Here is a 15,988-nt window from a genome sequence, read left to right on the forward strand (position 1 = left end):
TTCAGGTGGAGTTTTGATGAAACAGTGACTCATTTCATCTATCAAGGGCGACAGAATGACACTAATCGAGAATATAAATCTGTAAAAGAAAGAGGAATACACATTGTTTCAGAGCACTGGCTTTTAGAAGTAAGCAATACTTTTAATCCTCCTGTGTCTGTTAAATGAAAATGGACATGAACACTATTTCAAGGCATAACCAATTTCAGTGTACGTACAGAAGTTTGATTACCTTAACAGTGCACATCTCATTTCTTTGGCATCAAAAACTAAATATCTCTGGTTCTGTTTTACTAAAGAGAAATGATATGGAAAAAAAAATGTTATGATAATTTAAGGAGAATTAATGGTATAATAATTTAAGGAGAATTAATTAATGCATGTATTTACCAATACAACTGTCTTTTCTCTTTCTGGGTATTTCCTTGGAATGTGGTTGATACCTTGGCAAAAGCATAGAAATAGAATTAGATTTTATACATTACTAAACATGACATTAAAAAGTGAGGACAATAGTGAATATAAACTGCAATTTAAAAATTAAAAAATATTTTTTTAAGTGAGGAGAGTTTAATTGTCCTTTGTATAATGGCTGTTTTAGTATCAACTAGCTTTCAAAACTTTAATTTAGCAAGCCCTGGCTGGTGGCTCAGTGGTTAGAGCATTGGCCTGCACACCAAAGGGTCATCGGTTTGATTCCTGGCCAAGGGGTTATGTACCTAGGTTGCAAGTTCCATCCCCCACCAAGGTCAGGGCATGTGTGGGAGGTGACCAATCAATGTGTCTCTCAAATTGATGTTTCTATCTCCTCCTCTCTCCCTTCCTTCCACACTCTAAAAAACTCAATAGAAAAAAATACCCTCAGGTGAGGATTAACAAAAAACAACCAAATAAACCTTGAATTTTTATCCTGTCATTATTATTCCCTAATGTATTGATTATCCTTATCCAACTTAACATCATGTATTCTCTAAGATGTTTTCAGTCCTACTTAAAGTACACCATTCTATTGCAGTGTGCCCAGGAGTATAAGCACCTTCCCGAATCTCTGTATCCACATACTTATAATCCCAAAATGAGCTTGGATATCAGCGCAGTGCAAGGTGACAGACTCTCTAATAGTCGGCTGCTCTCAGCTGATGGGACAACAAAGAATGATGAGGTAGGTAATATGGAAGGTACATTTTCCCCCTCCTTGAGCAGAGCGTATAATCACATATGGCTGTGAAACCGTATACAATGGCTTGGTTTGAGCAACTGTTATTTTTCTCCTTCAATAGCCAGATCATTTGCCTGTAGAAGAAAATGATATAGACAATATGACCACCAGTAACAAAGAAGTAGCAACATCAAATGGAAATGGAAGGAATGACTCTAAAGGAGGTAAAGTATTTTAAATTATATTAAAAAAATTATATATAATTTCTTTGCATCAAATGGAAAAATAAGCCCTAGCTGGTTTGGCTCAGTGGCTAGAGCGTCGGCCTGTGGATTGGGGGGTCCCGGGTTTGATTCCGGCCAAGGGCATGTACTGGTTGCGGGCACATCCCCATTTGAGGTGTGCAGGAGGCAGCTGATCGATGTTTCTCTCTCATCGATGTTTCTCTCTCATCGATGTTTCTCTCTCATCGATGTTTCTAACTCTTTATCCCTCTCCCTTCCTCTCTGGAAAATATCAATAAAATATATTTTTAAAAAATGGAAAAATAAGTGCTAAACAGAAATAAAACATATATTTGAGGATTGATTGAAGTCCCATGCCAGTCATTAAGAAATAATATTCAAAACTTTAAGTGGTTTAAGTGAAATAGCCCTATTTTATTAAAGGTAGGTGGAGTTGGTGACTAAAATTTTTCTCCTTTGGTTCAGTTCTTGTCAGTGATATTCAGAAAGTTCTATTATATGTAATATATACACCGAGTCGCCAGATTATTATGACCACCCCATCTACTTCATTGACACTTCCAAATACTGAATATTGAAAACTTCCTAAGCAAATACTCTCAAGGTTTTATTATTTGCATAACTAATTCACTTCACTGTACTGATGGGGTGGTCATAATCTGGTCACTCAGTGTATATAAATTTTTTTTTTTAATATATATTATGAACTTGAGACCCTTTGGTCTGCAGGGCAATGCTCTAATCAGTGAGCAAACCGGCCAAGGCTCACATGGTTTTAAAGGTACAGAAGGAGGCATGAAGAGCTTCTACCTTTCAATGTTAGTTTGTTTTTTTGTGGGGTTTTTTTTTTTTTTTGTATCCTTCAAGGGCTGTTTTATGCATACATGATCATAAATATGTATATTCTCTCCTGACCTGCTTTTTAAAAAAATATATAAATTTTGGCACAGTGGTTAGAGTGTCTGCCTGCGGACTGAAGAGTCTTGGGTTTGATTCTGGTCCGGGCACGTACCCTGGGCCCAGTTGGGGTGCACACAGGAGGCAACTAGTCAATGTGTGTCCCTCTCTAAAAAAATCAATGGAAAAAATATCCTTGGGTGAGGGTTTAAAAAAACAAACCATACATTATATATGTTGTTTTATACTTTGATCTTGGTCTTTGTAACAGTTCATATTGGTACATAGGGAGCTCCTTCAGTCTTTTTTTTTGGCAGCAGTATATAGTATTCATTGTATGACTGTCCCACTTTACTTAGCCAGTCCCTTGTTGATGGGCATCTAGGATATTTTTAATTTCTTGCTATTACAAAGTGTGCTGCAGTGAATAGTCATATATGTATAAGTGTACCCTTTTTAATGGATTGACACATTGTTTGCGGGTAGTTTTTATCGCGCGCTAACAGGTGGCGTGGGCCATTTTTGCGCAAATGGCAACGTTCAGTAAAATTAGGATAACTTTAGTTTTACTTTTTTTTTTCTTTTTCTTTTTTCATTGATTTTTTTACAGAGAGGAAGGGAGAGGGATAGAGAGTTAGAAACATCGATGAGAGAGAAACATCAACCAGCTGCCTCCTGCACACCTCCTACTGGGGATATGCCCGCAACCAAGGTATATGCCCTTGACCGGAATCGAACCTGGGACCTTTCAGTCCGCAGGCCGACGCTCTATCCACTGAGCCAAACCGGTTTTGGCTTACATATTTTTTTTCATTGAAACTTTTTGTGATTTACTATAAAATATATACTGAATTATTTTTCTTAGAATCGTACTGAATGCGTGGCGAGGCAGAGAATTGTGTGAAGGGATGACTCTACACAGTTGAATAGATTACCGTTATACCTGGAAGTACATACATAATTCACCATTGTATGTGTTAGAGACCCAAATTTTGTCCTTTGGAATTCGTATATCTGCATGTTAGCATCCCTTTAGAGCAATAAAAAAGTATAAAAATAAATGTATTTATACGTTACCCGCATTCTACCGCTAGTCTATAAAAAACGTATTAATACGTGTCCCGTGCTCTACCAGTCAACATAAAACGTATAAATACGTTTCCCGCATACAATGTGTTAATATTTTCTATTTTCCATACTCATTCTACCCTACCCGAGCTTTCCCTATGACTTGTCTATTTACTCATTCCGAATACATTTATTCAGTACCTATTTCAGTGTTTAGTCTATAATATATATATATAACATAACATAACATATATATATAGTGTATTATATAGTGTGGTGTGTTTTCAAGGACCATTGGGGAAAATCACATACATAAATGACTGTTGTGCACCTCAGACTGTTGTACCTAAATGAGAGCGTGTAAGAAGCAGGCAGGCTCTACAAGAGAGAATCACTGCAAGTCTTAGCAGAGTGTCTTCGAAGGGCTTCCTGATTCTTTTATGCACAGGCCTCGTGGTAAGGGCTGCCTTCGTCATCTGCAGTATTCGTAGTCTTAGTACTTTTCTATAGCCTATAAGTAATATTCAATGAATGCCTACTATAGCCTGTAAGTAATATTCAGTGAATGTCTACTATAGCCTGTAAGTAATATTCAGTGAATGTCTACTATAGCCTGTAAGTATATTCAGTAAATGTCAAGTCATTCAACCAAATCTAGACAGTAGTTAATATGAATAAGATGTGATTTAAAAAAGAGAGAAACTTACCTTGATAGGTTTATTTGTGTGTGTTTCAAGCACTGACACAGACGTTGGAGATGAGAGAGAATTTCCAAAAGCAGCTTCAGGAGATAATGTCTGCAACATCAATAGTGAAACCCCAAGGGCAAAGGACCTCCCTTTCAAGAAGTGGTTGTAACAGTGCTTCTTCAACCCCTGACAGCACTCGCTCCGTCCGCAGTGGGCGAAGTAGAGTCCTGGAGGCCCTGAGGTAAGTGCCTGGTGGCAGCAAGCGGTGACTACATGACTTGAGAGAAAGGTAGCTTCTTATGCAGGGACCTACTGACTCAGTTCCTTGAATTAAGCCTAATTTTGCTTTTTTGTTTGTAATTTTTATTTTTTTTTACTTTAGACTAAACTTCTACTTTACTATCAAGACCACTAAAAGGGCTATACCACTGGGCCTTATTTAGCCCAAACTACCTACAGGGTTCACAAAAGTAGGTTTACAGTTGTGAGTATGTGAAACACAGAATTTTGTTTTGTACTTTTTGTTTTTGTTTTTTTAATTTAGAGGAAGGAGGAGAGAAACATCAGTAGGAGAGAACCATTGATAGCTGCTTCCCACATGCCCCCTACTGGGGATTGAGCCTGTAACCCAGGCATGTGCCCTGACTGAGAATTGAACTGGCGACCTCTTTGGTGCATGGGATGATGCTCAACCACTGTGCCACACTTGCCAGAGCAGAGTTTATTCCTGTATTATTAATTATTGAATTATTTTCCATACAACAACTATAAACCTACTTTTGCCCACTTCTGTATATTATAGTCAGAAACCACCTTCCTCGCTTTTCTGACTTCCCTCCCTTGTTCCAAGCAGTTCTGGAATTCTTAATTGGGGGCAGGAAACAGACACAGAGGTTTGGTTTCTTACCAAACAGTGCTTCACAGTGAGGCGTGATTTAAACAGTTGTTTCTTATTGAAACTGTATTTTGTATTATCTACAAATCTGTCTTCTAGGAAAGGTGATTACAGATCTTAGTGTGATGTGACTTAATTCAGTAGCATTACATCCTTTTCCTGATAGAAAACTCTCTAATTATATGATAAGCATTATGGGACTTATATCTTAAATTAATTAAAGTATGCATTTATCTTATAAATGTATATTTCACGAGGCTAATTCTCTGAGCAACAGTGGCTTTTTGTTAATATACTTCAGGTTATGTTTATTATTATAGAGAGCCTAAATCTTACGCCAGCTAGAGTAAATACCCTGAGAATAAAAGGCTTTCCTCCTTGTTTTTGAGGCAAGTGAACTCTTAGTGCTATCATCAGTTTTGGTAAAGTCTTTTTGTTAAGATGTTTTTTATATATATATACACACACACACACATAATTAGATTGTATATAATATAGTTATATATAGCATGCATGTGTACTAGTGTATGTGTATAAATGCTGAAAGATTTGTTATATATCTTGAAAGAAAGGAGTTGCAATTCTATTCACACTCAGTGGAATTGTTAGTTACACCATAAAGCATGCTTTACTTTAGTTCAGTATAAGTCAGGTCTACCTGTGACTCTGGGAGGTTTGGTTACAAGAGCTAAAAGGTCCTTCTTCTAAGGCAGCATTTAAATACGCTTCCCATGTAATTACAGTTGTTAGTTATATTTTCCATTTTTATCACTTGAACTATCAGTAAGCAAAACAACCAGTTTTATAAACATTACCCAGTTTCCCTAAGCCAATATAAGAAAACTGCCATTTTTTCTTATTATTATTGAAAGTATTACATATGTCTCCTTTTCCCCCCATTGGCCTCTCCCCAACCGCTCCCGCCCCCCTACTGTCTGTGTCCATTGGTTATGCTTATATGCATGCATACAGGTCCTTTGTTTGATCTCTTATCCCTCCCCCTGCCTTTCCTCTGAGGTTTAACAGTCTGTTAGATGCCCTATCTGGAAAAACTGCCATTTTTAAATGCAGCATGTAGACAGTGAACTTTTTCCCCCCTCTTTGAAGTTTCAAATATATTTCAGTCAAAATATGTTTCATTTTCTCACTGAAACGTTTTAAAAAGAAAATCTTTCCCAAAGTTTGTTTACTCAATAGTGCTTACTGTGGGCTAGACAGGCATAGAAAGGTGACCCACAAACATACCGTCTAACTTAAGGAATGAATGTGGGTTTTGTTAGGGCTGTCTATTAAAACTGTCACTTTTATTCCTCAGGCAGTCTCGTCAAACAGTACCTGACCTCAACACAGAGCCCTCCCAGAATGAACAGATCATTTGGGATGACCCTACAGCCAGAGAGGAGAGGGCCCGACTTGCCAGCAATTTGCAGTGGCCGATTTGCCCCACACAATACTCTGAACCTCAGGCTGACATTAAAAATTTGGAGGATTCTCCTTTCCAGGAGCCTTTCCATGATCTGAAAACTGCTGAACAGGGTAATGAGAAAGACATTATTTACTTCTTTGTATTAAGTACATGTTGGCCTCTTGAAAATTAACAGATAAGCACAGTGTGATCCTCTGAATTGTCCATACAAATGAAAAACTTACTTGGTACTTCTAATTTGGTTTAAATTTAAGAATCAGCCCTAGCTGGTTTGGCTTAGTGGATAGAACGTTGGCCTGCGGACTGAAGGGTCCCGGGTTCGATTCCAGTCAAGGGCACGTGCCTGGGTTGCGGTCTCGATCCCCAGTGGTGGGTGTGCAGGAGGCAGCCAATCAATGATTCTCTCTCATCATTGATGTTTCTATCTCTCTCTCCCTCTCCCTTCCTCTCTGAACTAAATTAAAATTTAAAAAAATCAGGAAAATTAATTGAGGTAATTTCAGTAAATTGAAAAATACATTTTTATTTTTAAATTTAGGATTAGGCATTATTTTCACTGTTACAGTTTCTTCTCCTAATCACCTTCCAGTTAAGTCTTCTGACTTCTCAGCACGTACTGCACGTGTTCTTTTGATTTGTATGAGCTTCTTTCTGAATTCCCCTGTTTTCTTCCTTGGACTTTATCTTGAAAACAGAATGTTATGTACGTCTCTGTACTAGATACATAGATTTACCTCTGCTTCTGATGTTCTCCAAGTGCAACCTTGCTTTTATTTTACAAATTTGGGATACTTTTTATTGGTGCAAGCTTGGCAGCAGCCCACAGAGGACACCACCATTGGACCCTTTAATGCTAAGTAATTTCATTGATTTATAAGCTCTAGAATAGGCCACTTCTTTTGCACATATTTTTTACATTCCAGAATTTGTGTTTAATTTCATCTTGGCTAAGACAGATGAGACTATTTCCCAGAATTGTTCTTGGTCGTGTTTGGTAATATCACACTGCAACGTTTTATTGCCCTCAGCTGTCTGTGATCCTGGAAACGTGTGTGTGACTGAAGCTCCCAAACACCCCACCTCTGAAGAACTGGAAACCCCAACAAAAGACAGCCACCTGATCCCGACGCCTCAAGCCCCCAGCATTGCGTTCCCCCTGGCCAATCCCCCCGTGGCTCCACACCCGAGAGAAAAGGTTTGTCACCTGAGCCTGGTGGTGTTGGCTGTTGGATATTGATGTTATGTGGCATTCAGAATTTATTGGATCCATATCAGTGGTTTAGCAAATGTTGAAAACTGCATTTCTTTGCATTGTATTATTTTTTTATATTTGATAACTCCGAAGACTAAATGTTACTGTGAAAGAACTATATACCTAATAACTTTTTAAATGTTACTTTTTCTAAAATAAAACTCTTCCATTTCAGATAACAATAGAGGAGACTCATGAAGACTTAAAAAAACAGTACATATTTCAGATGTCATCTCTGAATCCTCAAGAACGTATTGATTATTGTCATCTGATTGAGAAATTAGGTACAAGTATTTTACTTAAGAACATCCCACCCAATAACTGTTATTTAGAAGGCAAATGTGGATGATATTGTTACCACTTGTAAAAATACAGAAATTGAGATAAAAAAAGATGGCTAATTTGTCCAAGATTATACATTGAGTCAGCATTAGAGCTTTTAAAGGCCCTGGGTCATAGGATTTAAAGATTTAAGTTGAAACCAACCATTAAGGTTTAAGAATCTTTTTGTGATACTTTGAGCATTTATTTCATTGATGGAAGCCTGGACCAAATCAATGAAATTACAGACTTACTATATAAGTAAAACCACATTTCAGTGAAGTATTTGTATTCCACTAGTTGTCAGGCTCTCGATCTGACATTCTACAGGCAGCGCCGAGCGTACCAGACAGGTAACCTGGTGCTCTGGCCACATACTTAGTGCTTGCTGTCTGCCCTTTTAAGGATGTGGGAACCATGCATGCTTTTTTAAAGATTTCTGTCATGTGTACAATAGTACACTTGAGAAGCCTTTTCTTGGAAACTTTATTCAGGTGTATCATGTTGTGCCCCAAGTCACCTAATAAGTCAGAATTGATGAGCGTTCCAATTTGGTGAGCTCTGGGCAAAGCGTAAGTGTCTGTCTCCTGTAGGTGGTTCCCATCTGGGCAAGCTCTGGGCAAGGGTAGCAGCAGAACATTGTCTGGAAGAGGACAGAGCACAGGGGCACCTGGGTATAGGTTGTGCTGAAATTGGGAGTCTGTGGCTCCTGGGTTTCTGATAGAGATTGCAGAGAGGCCCTTCACTTCATGAGTGAACACTGTGGTGAAATGCTGGTTAGGGATCGATACTATATTAATAGGGAATTTCTACCTTATTGGCACCTCTAATCCTGTGTCCCCGTATGTAAATTGCAGATAATAGTAACTGCATAAACTTGTGAGGATTAAATGAGCTAATAATCTTGAGTACTTTCCACAGTCCCTGGCATATAGTAAGTCCTCAAAAGATATTGCTGCTTCTGTTAGTCATCTCCAACGCATGAGTTCGAATGTGAAGTCTTAGAAAGTCCTGGCTGCATCTCCACCTCGCCAGTAGTCAGGCTAAGCTCTAAAGTCTGAGTAACACCCTGCGTTGCATAAGCTTATATTTACTGATGTCGCCTTTTGTTCCTCACTCAGGCTTCACCCATTGGTGCCTGAGAAAGATTGCAGCTCCTGCCTGCTGCTGTGTCTCTTTACTGAGCCTGTGTATTTTCCCCCAAGCTTCTCTGTGGTCAGCTGACCTTATTTCCACTCAATTGAGATTGAGAATAAGTTTTTTTCTGCTTTTAGTCTGTAGGTGCCCCCTTTTTGACTTCTGTCTCTTTGATTATCTATATTCAGTGCTTAAAATCGCTAAGGTAGTTGAAACCTAAGAAACGTAGCAACTAACTGCAGTGTATGGCCCTTGTTTGGTATTTTTTTCTTTTTAAATATCTTAATTGTATTAAACAAGTGCCGATCTAAAATTTGAACAAGGATTTAGTATTGAAATAGCAAACAATTTGTTAGTTATTTTTGATCTGATAATGGCATTGTGGCTAAATAACAACATTTCCCGATTTTTCTCTCCTTCAGGTGGACTGGTAATAGAGAAGCAGTCCTTCGATCCCAGCTGCACCCATATTATTGTGGGGCATCCACTTCGAAATGAGAAGTATTTGGCCTCAGTGGCGGCTGGGAAGTGGGTTCTGCATCGCTCCTACCTTGAAGCATGCAGGACTGCTGGGCGTTTTGTGGCGGTGTGTATTCAAATGAACATAAGGGTCATTGTTCTTTACAGAATAGCTTAAGTTGTTCTTTAAAAGTGACTATCTTAATTGATTGCAGCACATACACAGGCCATTTGTGTAATTGAAATAACCACATATGACCAATAAGGGCCACATTAATAAGCCCCCCAAATTTAGAAATTATAGAACTAGATTCCTAGCTATGTCAATTTGGTTTAATTTGTTTTTTTAATTGAAATAACATTTGAAAATATTAAGGTGATCTCACTGTAAGCTTTACTGCTAGCCAAATAAATGTTAAACTAATTATTTGAAATATTTTGGTTCCTAACTGACCATCACAATTGTAGTTGTCATGTAGTTTTGAAGTTTTCCGTCAAGATCTCTTAGGAATCGCTTCTATAGACAGGTAATGCAGCTGCTAGTATCTACCTTCTCTGAGACGTGTCCTTCTGTGAAGTTCATCTTAAGTGGGTGAAACCCAGGAATCTAAATATTACCGATTGCTGTGGTTATCTGTTTTTCTGAGAAATGTATGCAATATTTTTATTTCTAGTAAAAAGCCACATACATTAGCTCTCATATGAAGCCAAATTAATCTACCTTTCCTCCATGCTTAGTTCATATTCTCTATATTTATAACAACTGAATGTGTAGTTTTTAACTCTTGCTAGATTGTGAACTCCAGGAGGACATATTGTGGGAACTCAAAGGTTTGCTGGACTAATTGTCTAGGAAGAAGACTATGAATGGGGAAGTAGTTCCATACTTGATGTTTTGACTGGAATCAGTGCACAGCAACGAAGACTAGCACTTGCAGCAATGAGATGGAGGGAGAAAATCCAGCAGAGTCAAGAATCGGGCATTGTTGAGGTATTGCGTACTCAGATATGTAGGTATATAAATGGCATTCAATGTCATGACTGTTCCAGATTATGTGTTTCATTTTAAGAGAATGTGCTTGATAAAATAAGAATAATTCTATTTATCTTTTATCACTTGATAGATATAGTTTGGGCATTCTAGATTGAGATATACAGTGTGTGTGTGTGTGTGTGTGTATATATATAATGTTGATAGCACTTTTAAAAATAGTTTACATGTAAAATGTGACCCATACTTACTCCAAAGAATCCTTTCAGCAACTAGCTTTAGGGGTTCTTAACTTTAAGTCCGCAGACTTTCCCAAAGAAGTTTGTAGGTTAAATTCAGGAAGGCTATCCAGTCTAGATGAGGGAACAATACATCCTTGTTTGTACTAACCTCTAATGAAAAGCATTTCCTTAGTTATAAATCTGGGCAACGAATCACAACACTAGTAACAGTATCTGTGACCCTGCCCTGAGAGAAGTCCGATAGCTTTGCTTTGCATTATAATGTAAGCATCCTGAAGTGTTTATGTTCACTACTTTAAAATTATAGTATTCAACTCACCACCACTTTCAATTTAATACATTAGTACAGAAGCACACATCTATTGTGTCCCAATTTTTAAAATAATTTAATAATTGGGTAATTTTCAATAAAACTATTTCCTATGTAATCCTCTATACTTTGGATATTTAAAAACATGCATATGTTATGGAAATGACAAACAAAGCTATTATTTAAAAAAAAACACACACAAATTACTTAGAGAATAGGTCTGTCTATAGGTTTTACCATGGCTCACAAAAAGGTTAAGAAACCCTGAGTAATCTTTCTGTTCTGAGTTCTCTGCTTCTCCACATCCTTGTTTTGACTCCCTTTCTTTTGGAGTAATTCCACTGTATGTACCCACTTTGTAAATGTTTTCAAGAGAAATACAGTGGAGGCTTCATCTAATCTAAGAAGCTGTGCTTGAGGCTCTACCCTTAATTGTAAGAAAAAACACTAGAAAAGATTCAGCAAAACTCAAGTTGCTTTGTTTTAACATTACCTAACTATTCAATCATTTTCCTTCATTCAAGTACTTATTGGTGGCTTACTGTGTGCCAGACATGGCTGTGTGTTTCAGAGGATTCTGACCAGACAGTTACCACTGTGGCAGAGTGAAGGTTTTAAGATTATTCATTGACATTAAAACATTATCTGTCATTTATTTTCCAAGTAATTTCAACACAACGTTCTGTGTTTGCAGGGGGCGTTTAGCGGGTGGAAGGTTATTTTACATGTTGCCGATCAGTCCCGAGAAGCAGGATTCAGACGGCTGCTTCAGTCCGGAGGAGCGAAGGTTTGTATTGAGCCAGTTCACTGGGTTTTTACATGCATCGCTTTCTAAGCAAGGTTGCTATGATCAGTTCCTAATTCCTGTGCTTTGTGAGATGGTAACCCCTAGGTACAGATATACAGTTGGATTATTTGGGGACACTCATAGCTTGTGGTGCTTCTTTTTCTTCAGGTGCTACCTGGTCATTCTGTGCCTTTATTTAAAGAAGCCACACATCTCTTTTCTGACTTCAATAAACTGAAACCAGATGACTCAGGACTTAATATAGCAGAAGCTGCTGCCCAGTACGTGTACTGCTTGAAAACAGAATACATCGCTGATTATCTCATGCAGGTTTGTAAGCTTAGGTCCGTGACCTCATTACGGCGATCTGCTTATCTGCACAGAGAAGTTTGCACATCACCACCCTCAGCTCCTCATTAATACATGTCAGACTCTGTTATTTTCTGTTTAACCCCTTTCTATTTCATTTTTTTTATAATCATGGACACATATGTAAACATTTAGCTTGGAATTTAAATATGAGCTAGGTGTAAAAGTGCTCTTTTAGACTTTGGAATATAATGAAAGCAGTAATTGATTTCAAGAGTCCAAAGAGAAACATTTACCCCAGGGTCCTCTAGTTTTCTTAACCTTTTGCATTGATATATAGTGAACACCTGTGTTAGATGCTAAGGTAAGTCAAGCATTTGAGTGGCCCATGTTCATATGATTTGAATGGGCAAAGAAAAATCTTCCTGACACCAGAGTGCCTAAAACACCATCAGCAAAGTGTGACAATGGTCACAGATGTCTTTACTATAAAGGATTTCAAACAGAATGGCATAGGAAAAAGGGGGAGCCAGTTTGCAGCCTGCCATGTGACTTTTGCTGCTTGCTCTGGGTTTAGACAAAAGAATGCCCAAAATATAAACATGAAGCCTTTTTCATAAAACAGTACGGTGTACTGAGTCTCATCCCTGATATTTTAGGAATACAGCTGCCACCTAAGAACCAATAATTAATTTTTAATCCTCACCTGAGGATATTTTTTCTATTTATCTTTAGAGAGAAAAGAGGAGTGGGAAAGATGCATTGACTGCTTGCCTCTCACACACCCCCACCGGGAATTGAACCTGAAACTAACCACTGAGCAAAACTGGCCAGGGCAAGAACCTGATCATTATTAATTGCCTATATTGTGCTGGGCACAGTGTTTGTGTATGCATTCTCACATATAAAACATATATACTGCCCTGACCAGTTTGGCTCGGTGGATAGAGCGTCGGCCTGCGGACTGAAGGGTCCCAGGTTCGATTCCGGTCAAGGGCATGTACCTTGGTTGTGGGCATATCCCCCAGTACGGGGTGTGCAGGAGGCAGCTGATCGATGTTTCTCTCTCATTGATGTTTCTAACTATCCCTCTCTCTTCCTCCTCTCTAAAAAAAAATCAATTAAGAAAAAACATATGTACTTATTAAAGAATAGCAAAATGTCATCTAGGTCAGTGGTCGGCAAACTCATTAGTCAACAGAGCCAAATATCAACAGTTCAACGATTGAAATTTCTTTTGAGAGCCAAATGTTTTAAACTTAAACTCTATAGGTAGGTACATTGTTATTAACTTAATTAGGGTACTCCTAAGGCTTAGGAAGAGCCACACTCACGGGGCCAAAGAGCCGCATGTGGCTCGCGAGCTGCCGTTTGCCGACCACGGATCTAGGTACTTGGTAAAAATATAGAACGTTGCTACTCCGTAAGCATTCCTGTTGCACCTCAATCCTTACCCCAGAGGTGATCACTATCTGACTTTTGGTTGTGTCCCTGCCTCTCAAGGTTGTAATGTGTGTCAGGCACTAACTAGATTTCTGGAGGAATATGTTGTGCTGTTATGACAGCCTGTTTTATACATAGGGTGTCCCCAAAAAGTGGATACACAATTTTTTATTCTAATGGGTTAAATCTAAAAAGAAACATCAATTGATCTATCCGCTGCTAAGTGTATATACTTTTTTGGGGGACACTATATGAATTTTGGCTTTGCCAGCTGGGATAATTATATAATATTGACTGTTATTTAACCTTTTTCTTTTACCTGTAAAACAGGGAACAAAAAATACCTCATGTATTTATTGTAAAGATCAAGTAAAAATTCAGTAAACAGATTTTCAAAAATTACACTAAGCATACTGTCTCACACTTGATAACTATTAACTGTATTTTTCTAAATTTTCCATATTCTTGTATTCCATTATTAAGGTCTGAGCTAGCAGCTCGTTTTTCTGATAACTGACTGTTCACTAAATGTGACACATGATAAACAGCAAACCTTGAAAAAAACAAATGCTTTCTTTGCAAGAATTTAGGAATGAATATATGAATGAAAGGGAAATGTATAAAATTCCTATAGTCAAAAAGCAGAGTGAAGGAACCTATTACCTGATTTTAACAGTTTGAAATTTGAAAAAAATGAATAATGTATGGTTTCCCCCCTTCCAGGAAACCCCGCCTCCAGTAGAAAAGTACTGTCTACCAGAAGCTGTTTCCTTTCTTCAGAATTACAAGGAACTGGGGTCTGGATTATCACAAAAGCGAAAAGCTCCTCCAGAGAAAATTAGTACCAAACGGCCTCGAGTGAACTGATGCATCTGCTCCTCAGTACCAAACCGTAACCGTTGTTAAATTCAGAGCCTGAATGTTACTGTGATGGTTTGTGAAGAACTCCGCTCAGGGGAGAATGATGACCCTGCTTGAAGTTAGTTTTTAACACTTGAAATTTCAATCAGTGAAATATTACTTGTTCCTGAATGGAGAGTTCCCTGAAATAACAAAACACAACCCCTCAGCTAGCTTGTTGCTAAAACACGTTTAAGTGTGCAAGGGGCTTTTTATGTATGTATTTTCTTGTAAATATCTGAGGCTGTCACTTAGTGGGAGTTTTATTAGCAAAGTGATGGATTTTGCCTTAAAATGTCTGCTTGAATTCATAACAAGGAAGTTTATTGGGATTTATTCATGTTTTCCTGATTTTTAAATTCTCACCATTTTACCTCTTTTTAACAGGAGCCGGAACACAAGCTTTAATGAGGAACTGAGGCTTTAAATTAAAATGTGTGTATATATATGTATATGTGTGTTTGTACAAATCTCCATGATGTTTGCTAAGTTTGGATGCCAAACTTGGAAAATAAAAACAAAGAATAAAAGTCATATGTTTTTTAAAAGAAAAAGTATTTTGGCACTCATTCTCAAAGCAATAATATTTGTAAAACTGCTTAAAAAGCTAATTGCTAGGCAGATATCTGATGCTGTTTACAATAATCTATTGGGTTAAAAAACTTATTAGAAGCACAAAATTGTATTAACCTTTATTACCAAATACTGCATGCATTGCACAGTGTCCCAAATATAAAGCTGCCTGATTTTTTTAAGGAACAAACCAGATTAAGGAGCAGAGTGTTTATGTAACTGTTACTCTCTTTGAAAGGCAGGCGGTGAGGGTCTCAGTTCTTAACCTAGACCCGTGATTTTAATTTAAATGTGACAATCTAAAAAATAAAAATAAAATAAATTTGACAATCTAAGTGGAAAGAGGTTAAGTATTGCACACCCAGACACAAAAGAACTGAAGTTTTTATCAGATTTTTCTCTAAATGGAATAGGGGTTTTCCTGCCCTTCAGATCATTTAGCTTAGAGCTAATTCACCGCTTCTCAACCTTCTGGCCCTTTAAATACAGTTCCTCATGTTGTGACCCAACCATAAAATTATTTTCGTTGCTACTGTTATGAATCGTAATGTAAATATCTGATATGCTGGATGGTCTTAGGCAACCCCTGTGGAAGGGTCGTTCGACTGCCAAAGGGGTCGCGACCCACAGGTTGAGAACCGCTGGCTTAGGACAATACAAATTCCTATACAACCAAATAGGTGTAGGTTGTCCTGTCAACCACTCCTGCTCCTCCCACAAACAAAAACCTCCTGGCCTGGTTTCATCAGAGCCATTCATGTTCGCTGGGTGTTTCCCAGGCAGTTTGCAGTGCATTTCCCTAATTTCACCAATTAAAATTCTTTAAGTAGTTGATGAACACTTGATAAAATTACCTAATATATCATTCATTAACTATTTTCTCAG

The 15,988-nt window shown here is 37.9% G+C and overlaps 1 protein-coding gene across 11 annotated transcripts in view; it reads left to right on the forward strand.

Annotated features, from left to right (window-relative positions):
* Nucleotides 1-15,058, forward strand: part of TOPBP1 (DNA topoisomerase II binding protein 1) — a 49,179-nt gene extending 34,121 nt beyond the window's left edge. For 6 of the 11 annotated variants that reach the window (XM_059663912.1, XM_059663910.1, XM_059663909.1 and 3 more), the window contains 12 exons: nt 6-129; nt 1,016-1,162; nt 1,281-1,383; nt 4,107-4,299; nt 6,269-6,489; nt 7,408-7,574; nt 7,807-7,915; nt 9,512-9,675; nt 10,402-10,539; nt 11,786-11,878; nt 12,047-12,208; nt 14,354-15,058. In XM_059663912.1, the coding sequence (XP_059519895.1) occupies nt 6-129; nt 1,016-1,162; nt 1,281-1,383; nt 4,107-4,299; nt 6,269-6,489; nt 7,408-7,574; nt 7,807-7,915; nt 9,512-9,675; nt 10,402-10,539; nt 11,786-11,878; nt 12,047-12,208; nt 14,354-14,497 (1,765 nt within the window). In that variant the 3' untranslated portion in view covers nt 14,498-15,058. Of the gene's footprint in view, nt 1-5; nt 130-1,015; nt 1,163-1,280; nt 1,384-4,106; nt 4,300-6,268; nt 6,490-7,407; nt 7,575-7,806; nt 7,916-9,511; nt 9,676-10,340; nt 10,540-11,615; nt 11,703-11,785; nt 11,879-12,046; nt 12,209-14,353 lie in introns of those variants that run through there. The other 5 variants (XR_009448542.1, XR_009448543.1, XM_059663915.1 and 2 more) reach the window with 5 other exon arrangements.
* Nucleotides 15,059-15,988: the final 930 nt, after the last annotated feature.

The sequence above is a fragment of the Myotis daubentonii genome, chromosome 14 (genome assembly GCF_963259705.1).
Source record: "Myotis daubentonii chromosome 14, mMyoDau2.1, whole genome shotgun sequence".
Taxonomy (NCBI): domain Eukaryota; kingdom Metazoa; phylum Chordata; class Mammalia; order Chiroptera; family Vespertilionidae; genus Myotis; species Myotis daubentonii.